The sequence below is a fragment of the Phalangium opilio genome, unplaced genomic scaffold (genome assembly GCF_054372755.1).
Source record: "Phalangium opilio isolate 3A_F unplaced genomic scaffold, DU_Popi_V2 ptg000009l_1, whole genome shotgun sequence".
NCBI classification, from domain to species: Eukaryota; Metazoa; Arthropoda; class Arachnida; order Opiliones; family Phalangiidae; genus Phalangium; species Phalangium opilio.
The window spans coordinates 9,608,906-9,632,009 of NW_028324146.1; the positions used below are offsets into that span (position 1 = coordinate 9,608,906).

General features: G+C 37.0%; 3 protein-coding genes, 1 long non-coding RNA gene and 3 other non-coding genes across 7 annotated transcripts; 5 read left to right on the forward strand and 2 right to left on the reverse strand.

Moving 5' to 3' along the window:
* Nucleotides 1-4,633: 4,633 nt before the first annotated feature.
* Nucleotides 4,634-5,937, forward strand: LOC149713736 (uncharacterized protein F54H12.2-like). The gene is made up of 2 exons (XM_089844530.1): nucleotides 4,634-5,275; nucleotides 5,332-5,937. The coding sequence occupies exons 1-2, from the start codon at nucleotides 4,634-4,636 to the stop codon at nucleotides 5,935-5,937; spliced, it is 1,248 nt and encodes a 415-aa protein (XP_089700656.1).
* Nucleotides 5,938-9,906: 3,969 nt separating this feature from the next.
* LOC149713737 (uncharacterized) lies at nucleotides 9,907-14,977 on the reverse strand. The gene is made up of 2 exons (XM_089844542.1): nucleotides 12,860-14,977; nucleotides 9,907-11,469 (listed from the first exon to the last, which is right to left on the reverse strand). Exons 1-2 carry the CDS (start codon nucleotides 14,975-14,977, stop codon nucleotides 9,907-9,909), a joined length of 3,681 nt encoding a protein of 1,226 aa, XP_089700668.1.
* On the forward strand, nucleotides 11,640-11,711 carry TRNAP-UGG (transfer RNA proline (anticodon UGG)). Its single transcript has one exon. It is a non-coding gene; the product is annotated as a tRNA-Pro (tRNA).
* TRNAP-UGG (transfer RNA proline (anticodon UGG)) lies at nucleotides 12,273-12,344 on the forward strand. Its single transcript has one exon. It is a non-coding gene; the product is annotated as a tRNA-Pro (tRNA).
* On the forward strand, nucleotides 12,592-12,663 carry TRNAP-UGG (transfer RNA proline (anticodon UGG)). Its single transcript has one exon. It is a non-coding gene; the product is annotated as a tRNA-Pro (tRNA).
* Nucleotides 14,978-16,536: 1,559 nt separating the features above from the next.
* Nucleotides 16,537-17,943, reverse strand: LOC149713741 (uncharacterized). Its single transcript, XR_016371494.1, has 3 exons — nucleotides 17,439-17,943; nucleotides 17,275-17,373; nucleotides 16,537-17,126 (listed from the first exon to the last, which is right to left on the reverse strand). It is a non-coding gene; the product is annotated as an uncharacterized LOC149713741 (long non-coding RNA).
* Nucleotides 17,944-18,750: 807 nt separating this feature from the next.
* Nucleotides 18,751-21,638, forward strand: LOC149713742 (uncharacterized). The gene is made up of 3 exons (XM_089844550.1): nucleotides 18,751-20,970; nucleotides 21,038-21,185; nucleotides 21,394-21,638. The coding sequence occupies exons 1-3, from the start codon at nucleotides 18,751-18,753 to the stop codon at nucleotides 21,636-21,638; spliced, it is 2,613 nt and encodes an 870-aa protein (XP_089700676.1).
* The last annotated feature ends 1,466 nt before the right edge of the window (nucleotides 21,639-23,104 follow it).

The window sequence follows — 23,104 nt, forward strand, 5'->3', positions numbered from 1 at the left end:
AAATAACCATCCCTTATATTCCCTTTCGACCTCTGATATTTTACAAACACACGTGCAAAACAAGTTCAAATACCTTAACTTTTTTCACCTTTGACCTCACCTGTAAAATCTATAAAAACGCGCCTCTCCCATTATTTCGGTAGCAGAACTTTTTGGTCACTCTGACATACACCATACTCTCGCTCTAGGTTAAACCTCGCTTATAGGTTAACCCCCCTCTCGCTTTCTTCGCTGGCTATACTCAGCGCTAGGACTTAACGCTTAAACAGTCCTAGTCGGGTTTTAGACCTTGAACAACCGACCCTCGCGTCGAACTTTAACTTAGTATTTTTTTACGTATTACTTCAACTTATTTATTTTTTAACATAGTCACTTTTTTGCAATAAACTCAGTTTTTATTATTTAAATCGCTCCGTTTATTATCGCCCAAAAACTCTTAACGCGGCCACTAATTCACGAACCAGCCTACCCACAAACCTTTAGATATTTCAGTAACCGCTTCCACAAATGTGTACTAAAGATGTATAAATGCGTTAACTCTGTATTTTAAACTTCCACTTGTGAATAAACTGTTGCCATGTTAAGTTAGCCTCGTTGCTTAATTCTAATAATAACATAGGTTAGTTATGCTCAAGCAATAAATTTTTACTATTTTTAACATTGACACTTGAATTTTGTCTTTATTTTCCCGAATCCTGGGACCAGTAGAAAATAAATAGGGAAAGGGTCACTGGTCCCAGGACCAGTTTAATATTCAAAACACCAGGATTCATTGGTTTAGAGAGCTAGAAATAAAACTTATTTACAAGCCTCATTTTTGAGGATGATCAGGGCCAGAAATAAAAAAATATTATAGAACATGTGTCCAGTGACCTTGACTGGAATATATACAGGGCATGGTCCACCGGAGTGCCCGAAAATAGTCTCGCAACTTCATACTCAAGGTACCAAAATTTATTGGTCAATTCTCCATCCATCTCACCTCCCTTATCCCTGCCGAAAGTGCCCGTAAGTGACGTAACGAGATTTTTAGGGACATCTGGTTGGCTTACCGATTACAGTAGTTCTCAAAGTCGCCGCTATGGGTAGGTGGAGCTGCTCGGAAATAAGGCTATTTTAAATACATCCAGTACTTTGTACGGTTAATATTTGTAACGTATATTACTTTATAAATTGTAACCATTGAAATTATTAATAACCCGACTGTAACGTTTGAACAAGCAGACAGTGCAATCCTTTGACCCTTGTCTTGAAAATATGGATTTTTCACCCTTAATGATTTTATCACAACAATAAACCTATGACGTCGGTACAAACAATAAAACAAGCTGAAGGGTGCTGGCGTAGTTTGTGAAATCACCTCAGTTTTTAGTGCTGTAGGAGTACGACTCGAGTACTCGATCGAAAATACTCGATAACAGATTTTCTGAGACACGTAAAACTTTCGAGTACCAAACCAAGGGTAGATAAGTAATCGAACCTGCTTTTGGGAAGGCTATAACTCTGAAAATGGGATGTAGGAGCTATGAAAATCTACTAGAAATTCACGCTTAAGGGTTAACAGACGATAGTTTTTGCTGATTGGGTAGTTTATATCATAATTCCAGTAATATAGTTGGGTAGTAGCTCCTAGCTGGTTCAATAGTGGAAGTAAAAGTAAAAGTAATAAAATACAGTTAAAAGCGCGTTGACTATTATTTTTTATTTTATTTTATTAATTAATTTTTTTTTTGAAGTTTAGTTTCGTTTGGGACTTGCGCGAAGTATAACAAGGGCTAGAAGTGTCTTCAGTGACGAATGAGGTTCGACGAAGATATCAATGAGGAATTAAGTTTGTTAATTTTAAAGGGAAAGAAGACTAATACCGTCTGGGAATTATTTGAACTGGTTGTCGGTGATCAAAATTTCAATTAATGTCCATTATGAGAGCGATAAATTAACAGGAAGTGTGGGACTACTAGAAAATCAATTCCCAATTACTCGATAAATAATCGAAACAAATTTTCCAACTACTTGATACTCGATTCGAGTAATCAAGACTCAGCTCTATACTCGATAAGGGAAAATTTTAGTACTAGAGACTCGACTCGAAACCATATATTCAAGGTTCGCACAGCCCTACTCCATTTAGCAGGCCAGCTAGCTACACTGTTTCGAGTATACTAGTAGTTAACCCCTGTACTTTAAGAATAAAGTAAACAACCACGCCCCCAAAGTAAACAAGTGTCGTGTTAGCGAGCCCACCTCCCCGGGGTAGATATTTTCCCCGACTATAAAGTATGCACTTTATATGTAAAACAACAACACCGAGAGGATCTTAGTCGACTATCTATAATAACCTTTGCTCCTTCATGTTTATTTAAGCGACGTTCGAGATATATTTACTTCCTGAATTATGTAGCTTGTAAGATACGAGTCGAATTAATTTTTTTAGCCAATCAGTGATCAAAAAATGTCGTAGGTATTTGTACCACAATATCTTTACGTCTAAATATAAGTACTTCAATTTCTTCTTCTTAACTATGTGATAAATAATACACAAATGTAATATTTTAGATTCATTTAAGAAAAATACGCATATAAGTTCAAATTTACTGTTAACATTATTCAACATGGGGGAGAAACCGCGCCGCAGCGCGCCGCTGGGGGTGAAATGGTTAAATACTACTACCCCGACTATAAAACCTTCACTCTTTCACCATTCTGACTCAGTATTCTTCAAATCTCTTAATTATGGAAGACTCGTTTTACGTCACTTTGCCCAGTAATGCGTCTATGGACGATTTCCCCGAGAACAACCAATCATCTTTTAAGGTGAAGTTACCGCAACCTATTAAACTCTTATCAAACTGGAAGGTTGGTTTGGCTGAAGTGGTTTTACCACCAGTTTGGGATAATGTTACTCAGGGTTATGATAGATTTTTAACCATGGCACCCTCTATCGACGATGATGCTAATTGGTTTACTTACAAGTTAGAAATACCACCAGGTGATTATGAGTGCAAAAGAACGAAAAAAGGTCATACGGTTAAATATTCTTTACATAAAACTTTAATTGATATCCTGCGCGATCAAATAAAACCCAAATATAGAGATTTATTGCAAATGAAGGTGGATCGCCATCCGAATGTCGTTGGTCGAAAATCGGAAGAAAGGTTTCTTTTGATGAATATACACCCGGATGTGCAAGTAAGAATCCCGGAAGGACCTCTCTCTCTCGTGCTAGAGTTTCGAGAGAAAAATTTCGTCTCGGGTCGGTACGTTTCACGGTTCCCCTTATCGCGTCACGCCAAAACTTTATCCATTTCTTACAAGGGTAATTATATCGAAATAAGGTCCAGAAAAAAGGATTTCAAAGCCGTAAATCTACAAAGAACGGGAAGCGTAGACGATGAAGATGACCATCCGATTAATGCACCCAAAACTGTCGATGACGAGCTCAAAGCGATTGATATTAACGTAATACCGATTAGAAATAGAGGTCTTAGAGAAAAAGATGTAGCTCTTAACGATGCCAAAGGTGAGGAAGATCTACCTGATGATCATCCCTCTAATGATCAACCCGCTAAAGAGGGTGATACGTTTAAGGATGAATTACTTGACGATCAGCCTATGATGGATTCCAGCGACGACGATTTGCCAAATGATCAAGCCATCAAGCCAAAGATTAATCAATTGACGCATATCATACCTGCGGGTGTTTATCACGATATTGAAGATATTTTAAGAGCTATGAAAAAAACAATTCCCGATGCTTATAGAGAAAAATTTCGATTTTTCGTTAATGAAGACCAAACCGTTACTATTTGGTGCGACAAAGGGTATAGCCTGGCTTTTCCCACTGGTTTTCCGGGTCTTGGTTTAATGTTAGGCTTCGCGAAGAGTCAACTCGGGGTTCAGCTGAAAGATCATACTACCGGAGAATACATTGCGGATTTAAACAGAGGTATCGAAGCCCTGTTCGTGTATACGAATATTATTCAATACCAATTTGTGGGTGACGTCGCTGCTCCTCTTTTACGAATCGTTGCTAGACCGGATAATGCTGACAAGAAAACGTTCATTCAAACGTTTACTAATATTGATTACTATCCGCTAAGACTTAACGAACTAGAAATTATCGAGGTAGAAATAAAAACCGACGCAAATTTACACGTACCATTTAAACTAGGTAAGACTATCCTCAAGCTACATTTCGTAAAAGATGGTTCAAAGGGATAGTTATCTACAGTATTACCTGCAGCAATCAGGTGCTGGCAGCTTTCCAGTATTTTCTGGACCTGTTTTCCAACGCGGGAGGGGTCTTGGAAATTTATTTCGCAAGCTAATTAAATTCATTACACCAATTGTAAAACCCGTGGCTAAGGCCCTCGGACGCGAGGCTTTAGGTATCGGTACCAGAATGTATACCGATATCCAGTCTGGAGAAGACCCGAAAAAGGCTTTTAAAAATAATCTAAAACTAGCTGGAGGTAATCTTTTACATAAAGCTGGTGATCACGTAGCTACTTCGCAGTTCGGTTCTGGTGCTCGTCGAAAAAGGAAAAGAAATTCACAAGGCGGAGCTAAAAAGAAAAGTAAACGCGTTAAGAAGAATCGCACTAAGAGAGATTTTCTACCATAATCAAAAACCATGGAGGTGAGAGAGGGGATGCGTAACGAGCTAGACATTTTTGAAATTCCAACGGAAAACAGCAATGTCATATCGTCTACCGAAGTAACCTATCAACCGATTAGCGCGATTACAGACTCTGGACCGATAACCTTTTACGTTAAATCGAACGAAGAAGAGTATATGGATCTTGGCGAAACAAAGCTTAAAGTTAAAGCTAGAATTCTTCACGAAGACGGAACGGCACTCGAACCTAACGAGGTTAACGTTGGACCAGTCAATCTGTTTTTATTCTCCCTATTCAGTCAAATCGATGTTTTGGCTCAAAATACACCGACTCAAGCATCGAGCAACTGCGCTCAATACGGACCGCTTATTGAAACAGTTTTAAGCTGTTCCGAAGATGCTAAAAAATCTCAACTCGGTTTACAATGTTATTACAAAGACTCGCCAACTTCCCCGGACGAAATGTTTACTCAACAAAACAAAACAAATGAAAACGGAATGTTGAAAAGAGCCGCTAGAACAAAATTATCAAATCAAATTGAAATGATTGGGCATTTACCGGCAGATTTATTTCGTACGAATAAGTACATGCTTCCTGGAGTTGACCTTATGATTCGACTTTTCCGATCTCCTAAACATTTCCCTATTATTTCCAAAGTACCCAATAATATGTTGTTATTGATGAAGCTGTTCTCATAGCTAAATTGGTTAAGGTACGCCCTGAAATTCTTTTGGCTCACGCTAAAGTTTTAGAGCAATACCCAGCTCGATATCCGATTAAGCAAACGGTTATTAAACATTTCCCAATATCTAAAGGCGAAGTCGATTGCACTAGGGAAAATGTTTTCATTGGGAGAATGCCCGATCTTATGATAGTTTTCTTCGTACCCACGAACGCTTTCAACGGTACGTTAGATACCAATCCTTATCATCTCACTCATAATGATTTGAGACATATGTCGGTCGCTATTGACTCGACAAATTTTCCAGACATTCCTTTCGAACCCAACTTTGACAAAAGACAATATACCAGAGAATATGCGTCACTGTTCGTTGTGTTAGATATACTAGGTAAAAACAAAGGCAATTATATTTCTTACGAAGACTATGGTAACGGTTATACCATATTCGCGTACGATTTAACAGCTGCCGGCGATTGTCAAGGTGATTTTATCAACCCTCCTAAGCAGGGAAATCTTCGTCTTAGTATGAAGTTTGCTAAACCACTCAACACCAACACCACTTGCGTAATTTATGCTGTGTTTAACAAAGAGCTCTACGTGACCAGAGACAGAAGCGTTATTTATCCACTTGATTAAAACAGAGATGTCAGCATCTAATTAAGAAAATAGCGACTATAAATGGAAAAATATCTCGACCAACTCTTCATTAATCTTCAAGATGTTCGTCAGTCACAATCTTTCCAGCGATCTGGAGATCGTAGTAAGAAATATCGTCGATCCTTACGTTACCATTCGAAGACGAGACAACGACTCGGAAGTTTCGTTTCATCATTCTATTTGGAACGATCTTTGGAAGGTGCAACCCGAAATTGATTCTCACTTCGATGGGGAATCTGAAAGGTTTCACACTTGGATGAGTACAGATAATATTCTGCTAGAGTGTCTCACCGTTGGAAAAGAAAAGCAGTTGGACCTTAGACAATACGTTCGCGGCGCAAATCATAACTATCACATTATGTACTCTTCCGCTCGCGGATTCTCCCTGAATCAAGAATCGTGGAAAAGTTTGAAGTCTTTGAAAAGTACCATCGATCGCGAAGTCAAAGTTTTACTCGACGCTAAGGATGTTATGAAAAGGATCGTTTTGGAAAAATTGACGAATATACTTTATTCAATTACCATCAAATGCGAAAACAGTTGTTGTCATCACAAGTTAGCTCACGATATTTCCTGCGGAGCCGATAATATCAACTGGTGTCAAGCGGTGGAACAGAATATCGAACAAGCGCTTCCGCGGATGAATTACGACGAGGTTTTGGTCGAATTTTACGAAGAAATGGATGGAACGAAATTAGAAGACGTGTACATCCTTTATAGCGATATTATTAATAATTTAACCAATTTGAAAAATATGATTGTTTACGGATAAATGTTTTGAATAAAGAAATATAAATTTCACCTGATTGAAAGTTATTTACTCATTTTCCACACCAATGTCGAGACTCGATGAGTTGGCGAAAGTTTATTACAATCTCTCTCACCCGGCTGGGTTATGAAGTATAAAGAAATTACAAAATAGTGTTAAAGGAATTTCGAAAAAGGAGACTAGAAACTGGTTGTTAGCTCAGAATACCTACATAACTCACCGACCTAGAAAACTCAAATTCCCCAGAAATCAAGTCTATGTAACTTCTAAAGATGAACAATGGATGTGCGATCTTATGGATTTCAACCGGTTTAAGCGGTATAATAATAAAAAACGCTACGTATTAACTATCATCGTCGTGTTATCGCGCTTCGCTTGGGCTATCCCTCTTCGAGATAAAAAACCGGAAAGTATTGTTAAAGCTTTCTCTAGTATTTTTAAATCTCGCAAACCTTCCAAACTCACTTTCGATCAAGGCGGAGAATTTGTAAATAAAAGGTTTGACAATTTTTTAAAGAAACACAACGTCAGTTCATTCGCTTTAGTAAATGATACTAAAGCGTCCTTAGTAGAGAGATTCAATGGTACACTGTCGTCAAAGATATACAAATACTTTACCAGAAGCGGGAAGTATGATTATGTTAAAGTTTTGCCAAACTTGGTTAAAAGTTACAATTCGAGCGTCCATTCGACAACTGGTTTTAAACCAAAAGATGTTAATATCAATAACGAGCATTTAGTTTGGTTTAGATTATACGGAGATAAGAAGAAGGGGAAGAAACCCGCTCTCAAACCAGGCATGATAGTTAAATTAGCAACTTCGAAAACTAGATTCGAAAAGGGAGGAACTGCCAACTGGACCAAAGAGAATTTCATCATAGATAAAGTCCTGCATCGGAGTCCTCCAGCGTACAACGTTAAAGATGGTCAAGGTGGATCAATCAGAGGCGCTTTTTACGAACCGCAATTATTACAAGTGAGGTCATGAATACGCAACAACTCTCCGAAGTCTTGCACTGCGATCCTCGAACTTCACCATTTTTTATCGGTGTTTTTCCTTCGGACAAGCTACCACCACCCCCTCTAGAGAAAAATGTTTATCTTTTCGTCGTTAATACTTCACCTTCTTATATCGCCGATGGACACTGGGTTGCTTTCTTCGTCAACCGAGAAAGAGCGGAATTCTTTTGCTCCTTTGGAATGAATCCTACCCATTACGGATTTGATTTGACCCCTTACGCTTCAGAATGGATCTACAACGATTGTGTAATTCAACCTATCGATAGCGATTTTTGCGGTTTGCATACTTTAATGTACTGTTTCGCCAAATGCGAGGGTTACAGTATGAAAGAAATAATCCAATTACTTTATAAGAAAAACCTTTATTATAACGATAGCATATCATTGTTAAATTTGTGTACACATTTGTTAAATCACGAGTTTCGATATTATAATGAATAAAATCAAAATTCTAGCCATTTGTTGGGTTTTTTTCCTTTCTCTCGCCTTAATTCATACGGGGATCTCTTGACAGTCCTTGGTGTTTTTATCTCTTTCAGAACAGGAGACGATTTTGCTGCTTCTAGAGATGGATTTGAAAGCTTAATTAACTTTTTCTTCATCTTTTGAGAACGTCGAACTTGATAATTACTTCCAATGGTCTTTTTAACTAACACAATTTATTTTCGAGGTTTCGTTTTGACAATTACTGGAACCGGTGGTTCGTACGATTGTCCGGTATATTGGTGAGATTTTAGATAGCTTGATGAAGGCATGGGTGTTGACGATACAGGCGTTGGCTGAGGAGCTATTCTAACTTCGGGAGGTTCAACCAAGTTTTTCATTGTAAGGTATTGTTGAAGAGATTTTAGATATTGTCTGGCTTTATCATCGGGATTCCCAGGTTGGTTGAGAATGGTGGTAATTTCATTATCCAACGAAGAAACCTGTTTTTCAACATCGGTCATAATCGAGGACGCCGGAACTAGAATCATTTTCTTCATTCTCCACCGGTTATAGCTGACAAAAGAGTTGGAATTATAGCACCAATCAGGCTAGGTAGAAAAAATCCTCCAGTCTGCTTGTACAACAACTGTCGAACCTGATTTGGGCTACGGCGTTTAGATAGCGATTTTATAATTTTTTCGTACCGCCTCAAATTTCTTTTTTTGCTTTGCGGAAGAGCGATGGCGTTTCTTTTCAAGTTGTAACATATAGTGCAAATAGATTTTAACTGATCTTTGCTAGATAACGATATTAAAGTTTTCCTTTGTTGAGGATTAATATCTCTCAGTAGTTTAAGGTAAGGATAATGTTTCCGAAATGACTTGGATGGCATCTTTCACTACAATGAATTGAATCTCCACCAGGGACTTTGTTTTAAATAAACTATTTGTTATTCCACAAAAAATATCATGTTTCCTTCATTGGGAAGTGCATTTGTTCTTAATCTCAAAGAGTCGTCGCAAGTTTGACGCAAATCGCAAATTATGTAACTATACCGTTTGTCAGATGTAGCCATTTCATACGCTTTTGACATTATTTTTTTACCCGGAAATATCTGTCTTTCCAAGTGGGAAATCTGACTCCGAGACCTTAAATTTTTAAATATTACAAAATAAGAAGTATTCAAACTTATAACTCTAGATTCCTTCCCCATAGAGAATAGATTATGAGTAATTAAAATTAAACTTAAATTTAAATGATGACAGCCAACCGTAAAAAGGTAAGAAATGAACGAACTAGCATTAGCAACAGGGGCTAAATCGTCCAACACTAGCAGGTTATTAACTTTGGGGTTAAAGAAATCCGTATCATCAGGCGGCAATCCTTCCAGAAATTCAATTTCTGGTATTTCTTTGCGTATTTCGTGAAACTTTTCTTGAAATAGAGAGTAGCAATATACGATCCTGTGAGGGGGTGGGTCTATAATTTTTTGACGATTTTTCAATAACTCCAAAACAAAATTCGTCTTTCCGCTCATAGACGCGCCGGAAACAATCATTTGAAAGGGTGCTACGAATTTCAACCGACAGGACATTGTCGACTATGATTCTTTTAATTTTCGTTCAAAAATTGGTTTCAAAAGGGTGTTCAAAAGAAATACTCTATCTTTAAATCGCGCGGCGGTGTACAGCCACTCGTTCCTTCGATCTTCGCTATCGGGTAGCCAATGAACTTTAACAATGTGATGAAAGGTAACTCGCTTCTTCTTCTTGGCAATCACTTGCTTCTTCTTCTTGGCAATACCCAAAGGGTAATGTAGTAAAGTCATCTAGAAGAACCCTTTTAGAGAAGGTGACTCCAAATTGTTTTTTTAAGTTTCCTAAGAGTAAAGTTAAGTCCCGCTTGCGTCGAACAACGTTAAACGGGATATCTACCGTATACCGTTTTTCTGGATTTTGTAAGGCGTCTACCATAGATTCAAAATTTATAATTTTTTCATTTTCGCGAGAAAGCGTGATACCTTTCGACTTCACCACGCATTGATTGTCTGATGTTTTATAAGCGTACGATTTTGGTCCTGTACTGACAAATTCTGTTATATGCGAAGCGCCTATTTCTGATTTCCACTCTCCCAAACTACTTCCTTCGGGAGGGATCCAATCATCTTTCCCTCCTTCTAAAAAAATGGCACCATCAGTATCGATATAAAGCAAACGTTTCCCAAGCTTGTGAATAACGTTAAATAGCTCTATTCGAGCGTAGGTTGTGATAAAACCTCCAATAACAGGACTGCCACTTCGTAAAGCAGGAACGAAAGGTTTCTTATGTTTGTAAGTTAGCAAAGCCAATGAATCGTTCAGAGGTCGAATATCTTCCAGATCTTTAGTCTCATCGGTTAATATAGCCACTAGTTCTTCGTATTTATCTATAATAACAGTCTTTCCTCTGTCCAGATTTTGACACATTTTACCGAAAAGCGAGTTTAACGTTAGCTTGCAAATATTCCTTAAAGCTGGATTGTTAGTAACTTCTTCGATTGATATCGAAATGCCTTCTTTTTCGTAAATGGATTGTAAATAATCCTTTTTCTGACTTTCAGTCTCTACGTTGTCAGGCCAACCGCTATTACAAATTTTCAATTTTAAAAACTTGTCAATGTAATCCCCAAACAATCCAGAACTTTGGTTTTTCACGTATCTGAATCGCTCGGGGTAATGCCAAACTTCGGATATAGAAATCAGCTCGTAACCGAATTCCATTGCCAAATAAATTTCGGGAGTATTGAACACACCTTCGAATATACGCTGCTCTCTCGAATGCTGACAAGGGCTTGATAAGCTTTTTTCCGCGCAGGTGCGACATAGACTAAACAGTAATTTTGAATTAGATTTAAATGCAAGAATCGGAATGTATAGTTTTTTGGGGGCTAAAACCTTGCATTTTAACACGCCAAAATATTTATCTTTTTCTAAACTACAATTTCGCGTAAATATAGTAGGGTGTCCTTTTGGAAAGTCTTTAAATTTCATGACAAAACTATAAAGACTGCAGACGTCTCGATACAGTATCTTTTCACCCGGTTGACAGATATGCAACAATTTGAAGTTTTCTACCCTACCCCCGACAATCATTTCTCTCGATCCTATAGAAGAAGGCAATGATACGGTATCGCAATAAGATTTATCTTCCTGATGGTTTCGAAGATATTCTTCAAAATCGCAACTCCACATGGTTTTAAATTCGGCATTCGGAGCGGCGTTTTTGATGTATTCTTCAATGTCTAGTTGAGCATGACTCTGATACGCATGGTCCGTTGGTCTAGGGGTATGATACTCGCTTTGGGTGCAAGTGGTCCCGGGTTCAAATCCCGGACAGACCCGAGTTTTTGAGGAAGTAACTTAGTGACTATTTAAATTCAACTATCTACAGGTTAGGCCTATGAGTTGAGCATGTCTCAGATACGCATGGTCCGTTGGTCTAGGGGTATGATACTCGCTTTGGGTGCGAGTGGTCCCGGGTTCAAATCCCGGACGGACCCAAGTTTTTCAAGAAGTATTTTAGTGACATTAAAATGCAACTAAATACAGGTTTGGCCTATGAGTTGAGCATGTTTATGATACGCATGATCCGTTGGTCTAGGGGTTTGATACTCGATTTGGGTGCGAGTGGTCCCCTGTTCAAATCCCGGACGGACCCGAGTTTTTGAAGAAGTAACTTAGTGACTATTTAAATACAACTATCTACAGGTTAGGCCTATGAGTTGATCATCTCTGATACGCATGGGCCGCTGGTCTAGGGGTATGATACTCGCTTTGGGTACGAGTGGTCCCCTGTTCAAATCCCGGACGGACCCGAGTTTTTGAAGAAGTAACTTAGTGACTATTTAAATTCAACTATCTACAGGTTAGGCCTATGAGTTGAGCATGTCTCAGATACGCATGGTCCGTTGGTCTAGGGGTATTATACTCGCTTTGGGTACGAGTGGTCCCCTGTTCAAATCCCGGACGGACCCGAGTTTTTGAGGAAGTAACTTAGTGACTATTTAAATTCAACTATCTACAGGTTAGGCCTATGAGTTGAGCATGTCTCAGATACGCATGGTCCGTTGGTCTAGGGGTATGATACTCGCTTTGGGTGCGAGTGGTCCCGGGTTCAAATCCCGGACGGACCCGAGTTTTTCAAGAAGAAACTTAGTGACTATTTAAATTCAACTATCTACAGGTTAGGCCTATGTGTTGAGCATGTCTCAGATACGCATGGTCCGTTGGTCTAGGGGTATGATACTCGCTTTGGGTACGAGTGGTCCCCTGTTCAAATCCCGGACGGACCCGAGTTTTTTGAGGAAGTAACTTAGTGACTATTTAAATTCAACTATCTACAGGTTAGGCCTATGAGTTGAGCATGTCTCTAACACGCATGGTCCGTTGGTCTAGGGGTATGATACTCGCTTTGGGTGCGAGTGGTCCCGGGTTCAAATCCCGGACGGACCCGAGTTCTTTCGTATAACGCTTTGTTGGTTTTTCCAAGAAATGAATTGAAGCTACACTGCTTTGTGTGTCTAACGCATCCGTGAAAAAAATCATTATGATATTGGAGAATAATTTCAGGATCGGGACAATAAGCATCGACTGGGAACTTTCCAAAGTATTTTTCACCCTGGATAGAAAAAGTAGTTTGGAAATTTACATTCCTTTGTTTAGCCTCGAGGGAGATCCATTTCATAGCTTCGCGACTTTGATTTTGATGTTGGTATAGGTACCCATTTTGCGGCACGATAGCTAAAGCGTATTCTTTCAAGTATGTGTGAAGGAAAAAACGTAGACAAGCACCCGAAATGGATATAGCGTTCATATTGAAAGGGTCGAAATTGGTAGCTTTTAGAAAAAGATTTTTAAATTTAACCATCGCTTCCTTTAAAACGGAAACATCCATTTGACAGTATTCCTCCAGCTCCTTGTTCATATCGTACTCGGTCTTACGCTTTTCTTCGTACCAAATTTCGAATTCTTCGTAATCCTTAGTCTTCATTTTTTCAGGTTGAAAATAAGATTTGTCAGGCAATTTTCCCTTATAATTCATCGTGTCGTGAGTCAAGAAAATATACGGGAAAAACTGTTTCTTACATTCCCCCAGTTCAAAGGTTTTATTCAAAGATCTAAGAGAGCCGGCGACGAAATTCATCGAGTCCAAAAACTTGATATTTTGGTTTTTGATAAAAACAGCTAAAGCGCGGCTGCCGTTGAAAATTACTTGAGGTTTAATAAAGTAGTGATTAACTAAAGTGTTTAAAATCCAATACGAGTCGAAATGGGAACCGTTATGAGAAAAAATGACGTAGTTCTCAAATCGCGGTTTAATTTTTTTCATTCTTTTGGTATCGTGCTGAACAAACGATTCCTCTGTTTGAAACAAGTAGTCCAAGTACTGTTTACAGCAATCTTGCCCTTTGAAAGTCTTAAATTCGTATGTTTCATCATCCATCTCCATAGCACTGACAAGTAGGATGGCTACATGTTCTTTAGACTCGGATACGTAGCTTTCGCAATCGAAAAATCCATATTTCATCGGAGGAGATTTTTCTTTTAAAGGCATAACGTAACACTGGTTCTTTTCATGCACAATCAAGCACTGCTTACATTTTTTTTCGCATTCGTGAATGCTATTGTTCAGGGTTTCAATTTCTTGACCGCATTGCTGACAACGTTTTAGTCGATCGCAAGTACCATTCGAAATATGTAACGATAAACACTCATTACCTTTAAAATAACGATTGCAAGATTTACACCTGATAACCTGAATTTCTTTAATCTCATGGAAGACGTTAAGTGATGAACATCTTTTACAATTTAATTCACCCTGCGAACAATGGTGGGCCTTTTTTTCGCTAGACTTATAAAAAACAACGAGGCATTTGGGACAATAACTTTCGCCGCCAAACATTCTCGAAATATTCTTTATCGCTACAGCGTGGTTTCGTAAAAGCAAAATAAAAATTTGTTTTCTATTCCATGGGCCAATGTAGTACTTTTGAAAGTTATCTTCCGCGTTGTAAACAATAATTTGATATTCTCCTTGCAAATAATTTTGACACCTTTGAATACCCGCTAAATTTACTGGACCGGGTGGTACACGAGCGTATGTAATCAGTTTAAGAGCTTCCACCTTCTGTAATGAACTCGTGGATCTTTTCATTTTAACGAAATAGGTATAAAGATTCGGTCGCTCTTTCGATTTACAACATCTCAAATCCGCCAAAACTTTCCCAATCACTAACGTTCTAGCGAAACAAAGATCGTCGCTATTTTGCAGAGTGATAAAATTTTTGTCAGCTTTAAGAAATTTTTCCATTTCTACTATAGTTCTATTTCTAACACTTTTTCGGTTGGAAAGCCCCGATATCTCAAAATCGCAGTCGAGGAAAACAACATCAAATCTTAAAGAACTATCTAAAATAAAACCCCTTCTCGATTGTGCTACGTGCTCAATTGCAGCCAAAACGCGTTCGCTAGTTAGTGAATTTAACGCCATTAATTTTAGATTTATAGGAGATTCGAGCTCCTCGGATTGAATGCATATGCGAACTCTATCGTACGTTGGGTATTCATTTTCGATCTCCTTTAAAACACAATCGAGAATGTTTTGCAAATCTTCGTACATATGCGTTAATCTAATTTCGTCCGTGTTTTCGATATCAACGCGAAAATTAACCTGGTTACACTTGTATTTTCTAGAAGTTTTAACTGAAAGTTTCTCTATCTTGTAAAAATGTTTATAGTCTCGAATGGCTTCGTTTATCGAAACCATTCTGGGTAATGCGTAATATTAAATGCGCTCGAAAGAAAACAACGTAAGGTTAAATATTAAAAACCGTCACCCTTTACCTATAATATTAATAATACGAAACAATTATCTGGTAATGCAAAAAAGTATTTAGTCCTGCGATTTTGCCTTTTTAGCTTTGACGACATTTAAGATTTTCTTATGGGAATTTTCTTTTATCTTTTCTCCGAGCTTTTTCATTAAAATTAGAATACCTTTTAAATCATTTTCGCTCAAATCGCCTATGTACTGAACGCGCTTTGAAGGCGCTGTCCAAACATCCTGCTTGGCACATCGTTTTAAATCTTTATATTTAGTAGCTTTAATATCTAGGTAATATTCACCCTTTTTCTGCGGTATTTTAACAATCGAAGCGCATTGGTTAGAGCTTCGAGTATATACGCTTTCTAAACCACCTTCGTCATCCACGCAACTAACTTCAAAACAGTCATCATCGGAAGATTCATACTTTTCATTATCTAAAGATAAATATTCAGACTTGCCAGATCGTTTTCCCTTGCTAGAATCCATTTGGTTTTCTTCCTTTTCTTGATCCAAACGCGGTAAAGACTTGATCCACTCGAAGTGAAGATTGGAATGGATTTTGGGTGTTATCCATACCAGCTTTTATACACCATTTTTTTCATACCCCATTTTCGGTATTATGAAATTTGATTTCATAAAATGGTTACCATAAATTTAAGAAGAGAGATTAGGCAAAAGAGGGAATTACCAACATAATTACTTGAAATACCATGTCAAGATAAATTGCGGAATATATGTCAAGGAGAAAATTCTTGCATAAATTTATGCCATGATGAAATACCAAAGAAGTACAAAAAAATTTCAAGAAAAAATTAATTAATTCTATACCATGATAAATTTTCGTGTCTAAAATTGAGTAATTATGTTGAAAAATTAAACTCGACTTGCGAAAATCATTTTAAAATTATTAAGCAAGAAATGCTAAGATTTTTTAAGATAATATACAGATGAATATAAATTGAACAACGCTACACCCATTTGAGAAGAGTATATAAACGGAGGAGGAAAAATGGAGAAGTTCATCAAATTTTGAATCCCGATCAAGAAAGATCTGGTAAGTTAATGCTTTGTATATCGCGTATTTCTAAGTTAGCTAGTTTTAAACAGCTTAATTGCTTTTCAAGAGCGTATATTCACTCATTTTCAATCAAATTTAATTAAAGTTAGCGTTGGTTTGAGGGGTGAAAACATTGTTCTTTATGCCGAGATAAAAGAATCTGGCGCTATTTTTGTTATTCCATTGGATGTATGGACAATTTTGCTAAGAAACGAAAACATCATTTTAACCCCTTACGATGAAAATAAACAATATTCGGTTATTTTTTTGCCAACTCATCCAGAATACTTTGAAAAAATGCTTGTAGATTTTAAATTGAAAATAGAGAAAGATGGAGTTCATCTTAGACACGAAGTCCTTCCTATGTCTCAAAAACGCGGACTATGGAACCACGTAAAAGAGTTTTTCATTGAGAGAAAATGTATTGGTTTTCGAGAACTGATTAACAATCACATCGCGCTGCTTGAATCTCAAAGAGATGAAATAAAACAAGCGTACGAGATAGTGTATGAGAAATTATCAAACTTCAAAGATGGTATAAACTTTTTAGAAATTAAGTCCCTCTCCGATGCAAAACCAGCTATGAGAGAAATTTTAGAAATATTTTTCAATATCAGCGAGTATGACAATCTAGTTAACGCTCTGTCGCATCTCAATCTCGTCTTCGATGTTAGAGATGTTATAGGTTTTATTTTAACTCAGATTGAGTATTTGCATTCAAAATGTAACTGTTCAATATATTATTAAATCTAAAATAAGAAAACTTTATACCAGTATATTAAATATTTTTTATTTCGATTTTAATTTTTTTTTATTTTCTATTGAACTACATACAACACACCATGCCTGATTTTATAAATAATACAACCGTATCTTGTACAATGGTTGTTTTTACAAAATACGATCGTTTTTCTTCTACATACTGTTACCCTGATGTGGCTCGCGTTGTTGCAGTAAACACACATCAAAATGTCGCCCATTTTTGGCACTCGGCAATACCCAATTTGGGCGACTTGGTTCCAGTTGTAGACACTGCAAAAGATAAAAGCTAATCAATTTTTGAATCCAATGAAATTTTCTAATTGCTTTAACTTGGACTAGAAATATATCGTAAGCTAAACCACTGAACTAACACGAGAGTTTAAATTAAAGTGTTCGGAAGGTTAAAAATAGACTGTACTCAGGTCTTATAGGTGTAAGCGCTCCTGCATTAGTTCTCTCTGCTCTCAAAAAGCCTCTTATTGCTTCCTCCCCATTGAATTCTTCAAATGCGTCCTCGCTAAATTATCATTAGTATCGCAATCAGTTATAGGTTTAATTGTAGAGATAAAGCAAACAATATACAATAGGGGGGACGGTGGAGATAAATTCTCCACAAACTCTCGAAGAAGTTCTTCATCTCGCAGAATAGGGCGTACAATCTGCGTTCTCCGCCTAATGTAGAAAAAAAACGGTGTTTATCATCTTATAGCTGTACTATTTTAAAACTTAAAATTTCTTTACTCACGCAGAATTGGATTGGGTGGAAGAGCTAACAGTGAAATAAATAAATAATAATTAAATATAGGGATATTTCTTTAAATAATTAGTCATAGATAATAATAAACCCTACACCTTCAGTACATAAGCTATCTCCTTACAAGATTTAGTAAATAATTGTTAGAAATATTTTAAACTTACTATTCATTTGATTGAGCATTAGACATTTTTTATTTATTTCGGATGTACTAGAGAAAGAATTTATGATGAAATATACTGATTTTCTTTAGCTTATATACCTTTTGAAAAAACCCCAAGGTATAATATAATACTAGTTCTAACTTAAATTAACTGGAGATATATCAGTTATTGCGAAAGTGTAGTTAAATTTTACTATAGTAAAAACGAATCCGTTCCTTGACACAAGAAAAGGCGGTTGGTTTTATCATGAACGAAATAGTGAACAATCCAGGACTTAACAGCCGTACCTTTGCACGCACAAAGCGAGACGTCCACTAGTTGTAACAAGAAGGGGGTGGAAAAATAGGAGGAGGGGATGGAATTCTGAGAGAGAGAAAAAAATTGGGGACAAATTGGAGCGGTTATTTCCGGTTTTGCTAACGCCATCTGCGGGAGAACAAATAAAGTAGAATATTTGAACTTATAAAGGGTAATGGTGTAAAACGTTATCTCTGGTTCGCTTTTCGTCAAATTATTTTAATTTGGTAGTTATTAAAGTAAAATGGGTAAGAATAAGCACTGTGTATTTCCGAACTGTAACAGTGATAGCCGGTATTCACATAAACCGCACATGCAAGGAGTGGAATTTGTTGCATTTCCAAAGCTTAAACAGAAATCTGAGTACTGTATTCAATGGGTTAAGTGGCTATCACAGTTTAAACCTGGTTTTAATGTTAATAACGTCAATTATGATACGTTTTTGTGCTCAAAACACCTAAACGATGAATTTTTTAAAGGCCAATTATGGCTTAAATATCCAAAACCCCCAGGTATGTGTTTTTATTTATAGCCAAATTTGTTACGTATCACATATTCACACACCCTTTTTTTAGTTGTGAAGATAATCAAACCCCCAGTGTCAATTCTAAAGGAACAAGAAACAAAGGTAGATCATTTTCCTGAAGTATCCAAAACAACCCAACGACTACCAATACTAATGTCAGCGGTAGAAAATCTCAATTCTGCCAACGAGGACTTCGCCGTTATATCAGCGTCACTTGTAAACGCGGTGGATGTACATATGCCCCAAAATATTGATCTTATTGATAATGCAGTTACACACGAACGAGCCCCTGTGAAGATATATAATAAAAAATCTACGGAAACTGTTCCAAAACCAATACTACAAAATCTCCTTGATCATGATTATGGGAAAACCACCTTTTCTGATCAACAATCAAATGATCAGCATTTGTCAGTATTTGATGATTATCGTTCCATTGATGTACTAAACGAGTGTAGCCATCAGCATATCCCATTCGTTGTTGGAGCAAATGCTGTTGAGTTAGTGTCTCATGCTGAAACTGTTTTAACATTGAAAAAATCACTGGTCGAAGATACATTCTCATCCTATGATTTTCCTAAGGATTGGGCGATAAATTTTGAAGATGGCATGAAAATGTTAAAGATTAACTATGAGACTGGGGGTGTTGTTATTTTAATAGCAATTTGTACCGAATTTAACGTTTCACTGAGAATAATGAACAGGTCAATAACAAAGCACCCTCTTATCCCAGAGTTCCCTTCAAAAATATTGTGCCATGAAGATTTAACAAAGTTCTTGAAGAAACTTAATTCGCTTCAAATTTGTTCTGGAACTCGTGAGAACGTTTACTGCAAGATGTTTGAAGAAAAGTCTGTTCCGAATGGTGCTAGGTGTTGGATTAGTGATTCCATCCGTCACACTTCCTGTTGCCTTTTATCGCAAATGAAAAGGTGTGGCAATTGCGTGAAATTAAGAAATTCATTTCGTGTTGAACTTTTCAGACAGAAAAAAGAAAAGAAAAGAATGTCTTCATTTAAAAATATGAGTAATTCAGAACTTATTTTCCAATTAAAGAAGAGCAAATCTGATGGAATCACCTTGAAGAAGAAATTAAGTAGAAGGGAAAAAACAATTAGCAAATTGATTATGAAAACTGGTGAGACAAGTGGTGCCAAAGCGGAAGACTGGCTTACAGATATTCTGACTAAAAACATAAATGTCAAATCTGACGAAGAACTAGCCAACCTTGACTTTCCAAAGCATTTCTTGGCTACACAATTAAAGATGAGCCAATTAAAAAGTAAAAAGTGTCGTAGGTGGCATCCATTAGTGGTTCATTGGTGTCTCTTCATGTATCATCAGGCTCCCAAGTTATATAAATCACTTGAAAATTCAGGAATTTTACATTTGCCTAGTTATCAAACATTATTAAGACACACACCAGATGTGGGTCGCAAACCTAATTTTCAACCAGGAATGTTCATACAGCTAGCTCATGACCTAAAGCTGAATACACTTGAAGAAAATCAAAAATACTTCTACCTGCTATTAGATGAGATGAAGATTAAAGAAGATCTTATATATAGTAAAAAAACTGGAGATCTTATTGGGTATACGAAAATCAAGGATCCTTACGACAAAATAGCTGCAATCAATCCTGAGCTCTTTGACCAAAAGGAAAAGCCCATAGCAACACATGCTTTGGTTCTTATGGTAAGAGGTGCTACCACGAGACTTAAAGCGCCAATAGCTCATTTTCCAACAGACACTATCAGTGGTGATGAGCTTCACTTTATAGTTTGGCGAGCAATTTCGCTCTTAGAATTAAAAGGATTTAAAATCATTGCTGTAATTGGAGACGGTGCGTCAACAAACAGGAAAGTCTTCACAAAACACCATGGCCATGAAGATGGATGCTACAAGTGTAAAAACGTACATGCTTCGGATGAAGATCGATTTATTTATTTCGTATTTGACCCACCACATTTAATTAAAACGGTTCGGAATTGCCTCTTAAACAGCAGAGATGGGTGTAAATTCAGATTAATGTTCAAAAACGGACAGTATATGGTTTGGAACACCATTATAGATTTGTTTGAAAGAGAGCGTTCTAGGTCAACCTTAAAAAAGGCTTTCCGCCTTACTGACGACCACGTATACCCCCAAGCTCAACAGAAAATGAAAGTTAAACTGGCAACTCAAGTATTAAGTGAATCAGTTGCGAATGCAATCTGTGAAGAATTTGGCGAGGAGAAGTCGGAAACCATAAAATTTCTAAGAACATTTAACCGGTGGTTTGACTGTATGAACACGAGGAATTTTCAAGAAGGTTATCACACTCGTAACCCATGGGTGAACCCGTACAAAACCTTAAACGATAAAAGGCTAAAGGTGATATTTTAGAGACGCTCCCATTGTTTTTTAAGTTAGCACTCATCTACAATATTTAATATTTCAGTGGCTCCGAAATGACTTCCTGCAATATCTTAGCGATTGGGAAAATGATGTTCAAAATAGACGGAAAATTAATGGAAAGCCATACACCCCTGAGGAAAGGAAAAAAATGCTTTTAAGCCAAGAGACTTTATCAGGATTGAAACAAACAAGTACGTATTTTGTTACGACCATGCAATACAATTCAATAAGAATTATTTTTGTCAACGAAAAAAAACAATATTTAATGGTTAATTTTAAGTCTTTCACTTAAAGCCTTCCAAATGAATGTCAGTGTTATTAAAATTAACCAATATATGTCAGGTATTAAATATTTATCTTGAATTAAAAATATTGATTCGTATTAATTTATATTTGCAGCCATGGCTATTGTAGAAATGATAGAGTTCTTGCTTTCCAAAGGCGCGATGTTTGTATTGACGGCAAATGTTAATCAAGATCCATTAGAAAATGAATTTAGTCGTCAACGACAGGCAAATGGCTCCGGACAACATCCAACATACCAGCAGGTGTGCGACAACAATCCCAAGCTTCGAGCTATAAAACGAGGGAAAATGAAACTTACAATAAAGGGCAAGAATTGTACCAACAATAATAATTCTTAAATTCGTTTATTTGTAACAATAAGTGTTATAATGAATTATTGGTTCTTTTAAAAAAGACGCATGTTTGACTAGATTATTTGTTCGCGGTTCCCTGATTGCTAATATCTTGGAGGTCTTTTCTTAAAGCTTTCTTAGCCCTTGCTTTCTGGTTTTTCTTCCTTTGAGCTTCTTTCATGTCATCTTTTTCGCTTCTTACATGGCCATTTCCCTCGATGTTGATGAATTTATTAATCATAATGTTAAAGATTTTCTCCCCCATTGCGTAATCTACATTGCATTTATCTAAGGCTTCAATCCAAAAGTTTTTAACGTCCTCATTGTTTGTTAGTAAACTTTTAACTTTGGATTTCCTATCAAACTGTTGCTTATGTGTTTTACAGAAGACTTCTGAAACAATTGAATGAATCCTGCTGAACGTTTTGAACGTTTTATCCGTAGCATAGATAAGACCACCTCGATCTTGTAGTTCAGTCCACTTGCGAGTCGTTAATTCTACACAATCTGGGTCGGTTTTTTCACATGTGAACTCATTATACAGTCGACGTCCTTCTCTTGTTGATTGTAGACTTCTTAAAGTAGTTCCTATTACGTAGTATAGCGCTCCGTCATTTCCCTTACTTTTCACCGGTGCTTCGCCTGGACTGAAAAGTTCGCTTGGATCGTCGTACCTTAAACTCCTTGTCAATATTTCACCTAACATAAACTGTACAGCCCTTTTCTTATCGAACGTTGTGACTTTAGGTTCCTTTTGAGGTTTAAAATGAGTTTAGATTATTCTGCAACATATTTTAATTGTTTGACCTACATTTATATTAGTTGTTGTAGCCAATATTGCTTCCATAAACTTGGTAGAGTGTTTGATATTCTCTGACTTTGTGAGAAATTTATCCATTGGCGTTTTGGTAAATAATTCTTGCAATTCTATTTTAAATGCATGCATAGTATCTGGGTTACGTAATTGAATTCCCCATACTAGAAATGCTGCTTCCTCTGGTTTCAGATCCATTTCTTCTAAGGCTATTTCGATAGCTCCGCAAGCAAATTTGAAGACATTTAAAAACATCACATCATATCTGACTAGATCAACTATTTTTTCTTTTGGTTTCTGCCTTTCTTTCTTCGCTGATGGGTCTAGGGTTGGGATTATAGCCTCAAGTTTAACTGGCAGTGGCTTCATAGTTTCCGTTTGAAGAGGTTGTTTCATCGGTGATTTCCATCTCCTCTTTTTCATCCTTGGCTTTGGTGGGGTATTTTCACTAAAGAAGGTGAAAGTATTAGTATCACGAAATCATAAACAATGCGATGTTAATTATAGGTACCATTTTACTTTCGAAGTACTCGCTAAAGGTTCATCTTTATCAGATTCAAAATCACTGTTATCAAAAATTTTATCACAAGATTCTAAAAAGTCATCGAAAGAATCGTTACGAGTATTTTGATTACTATCACAGTCAGAGTCTGCGGAG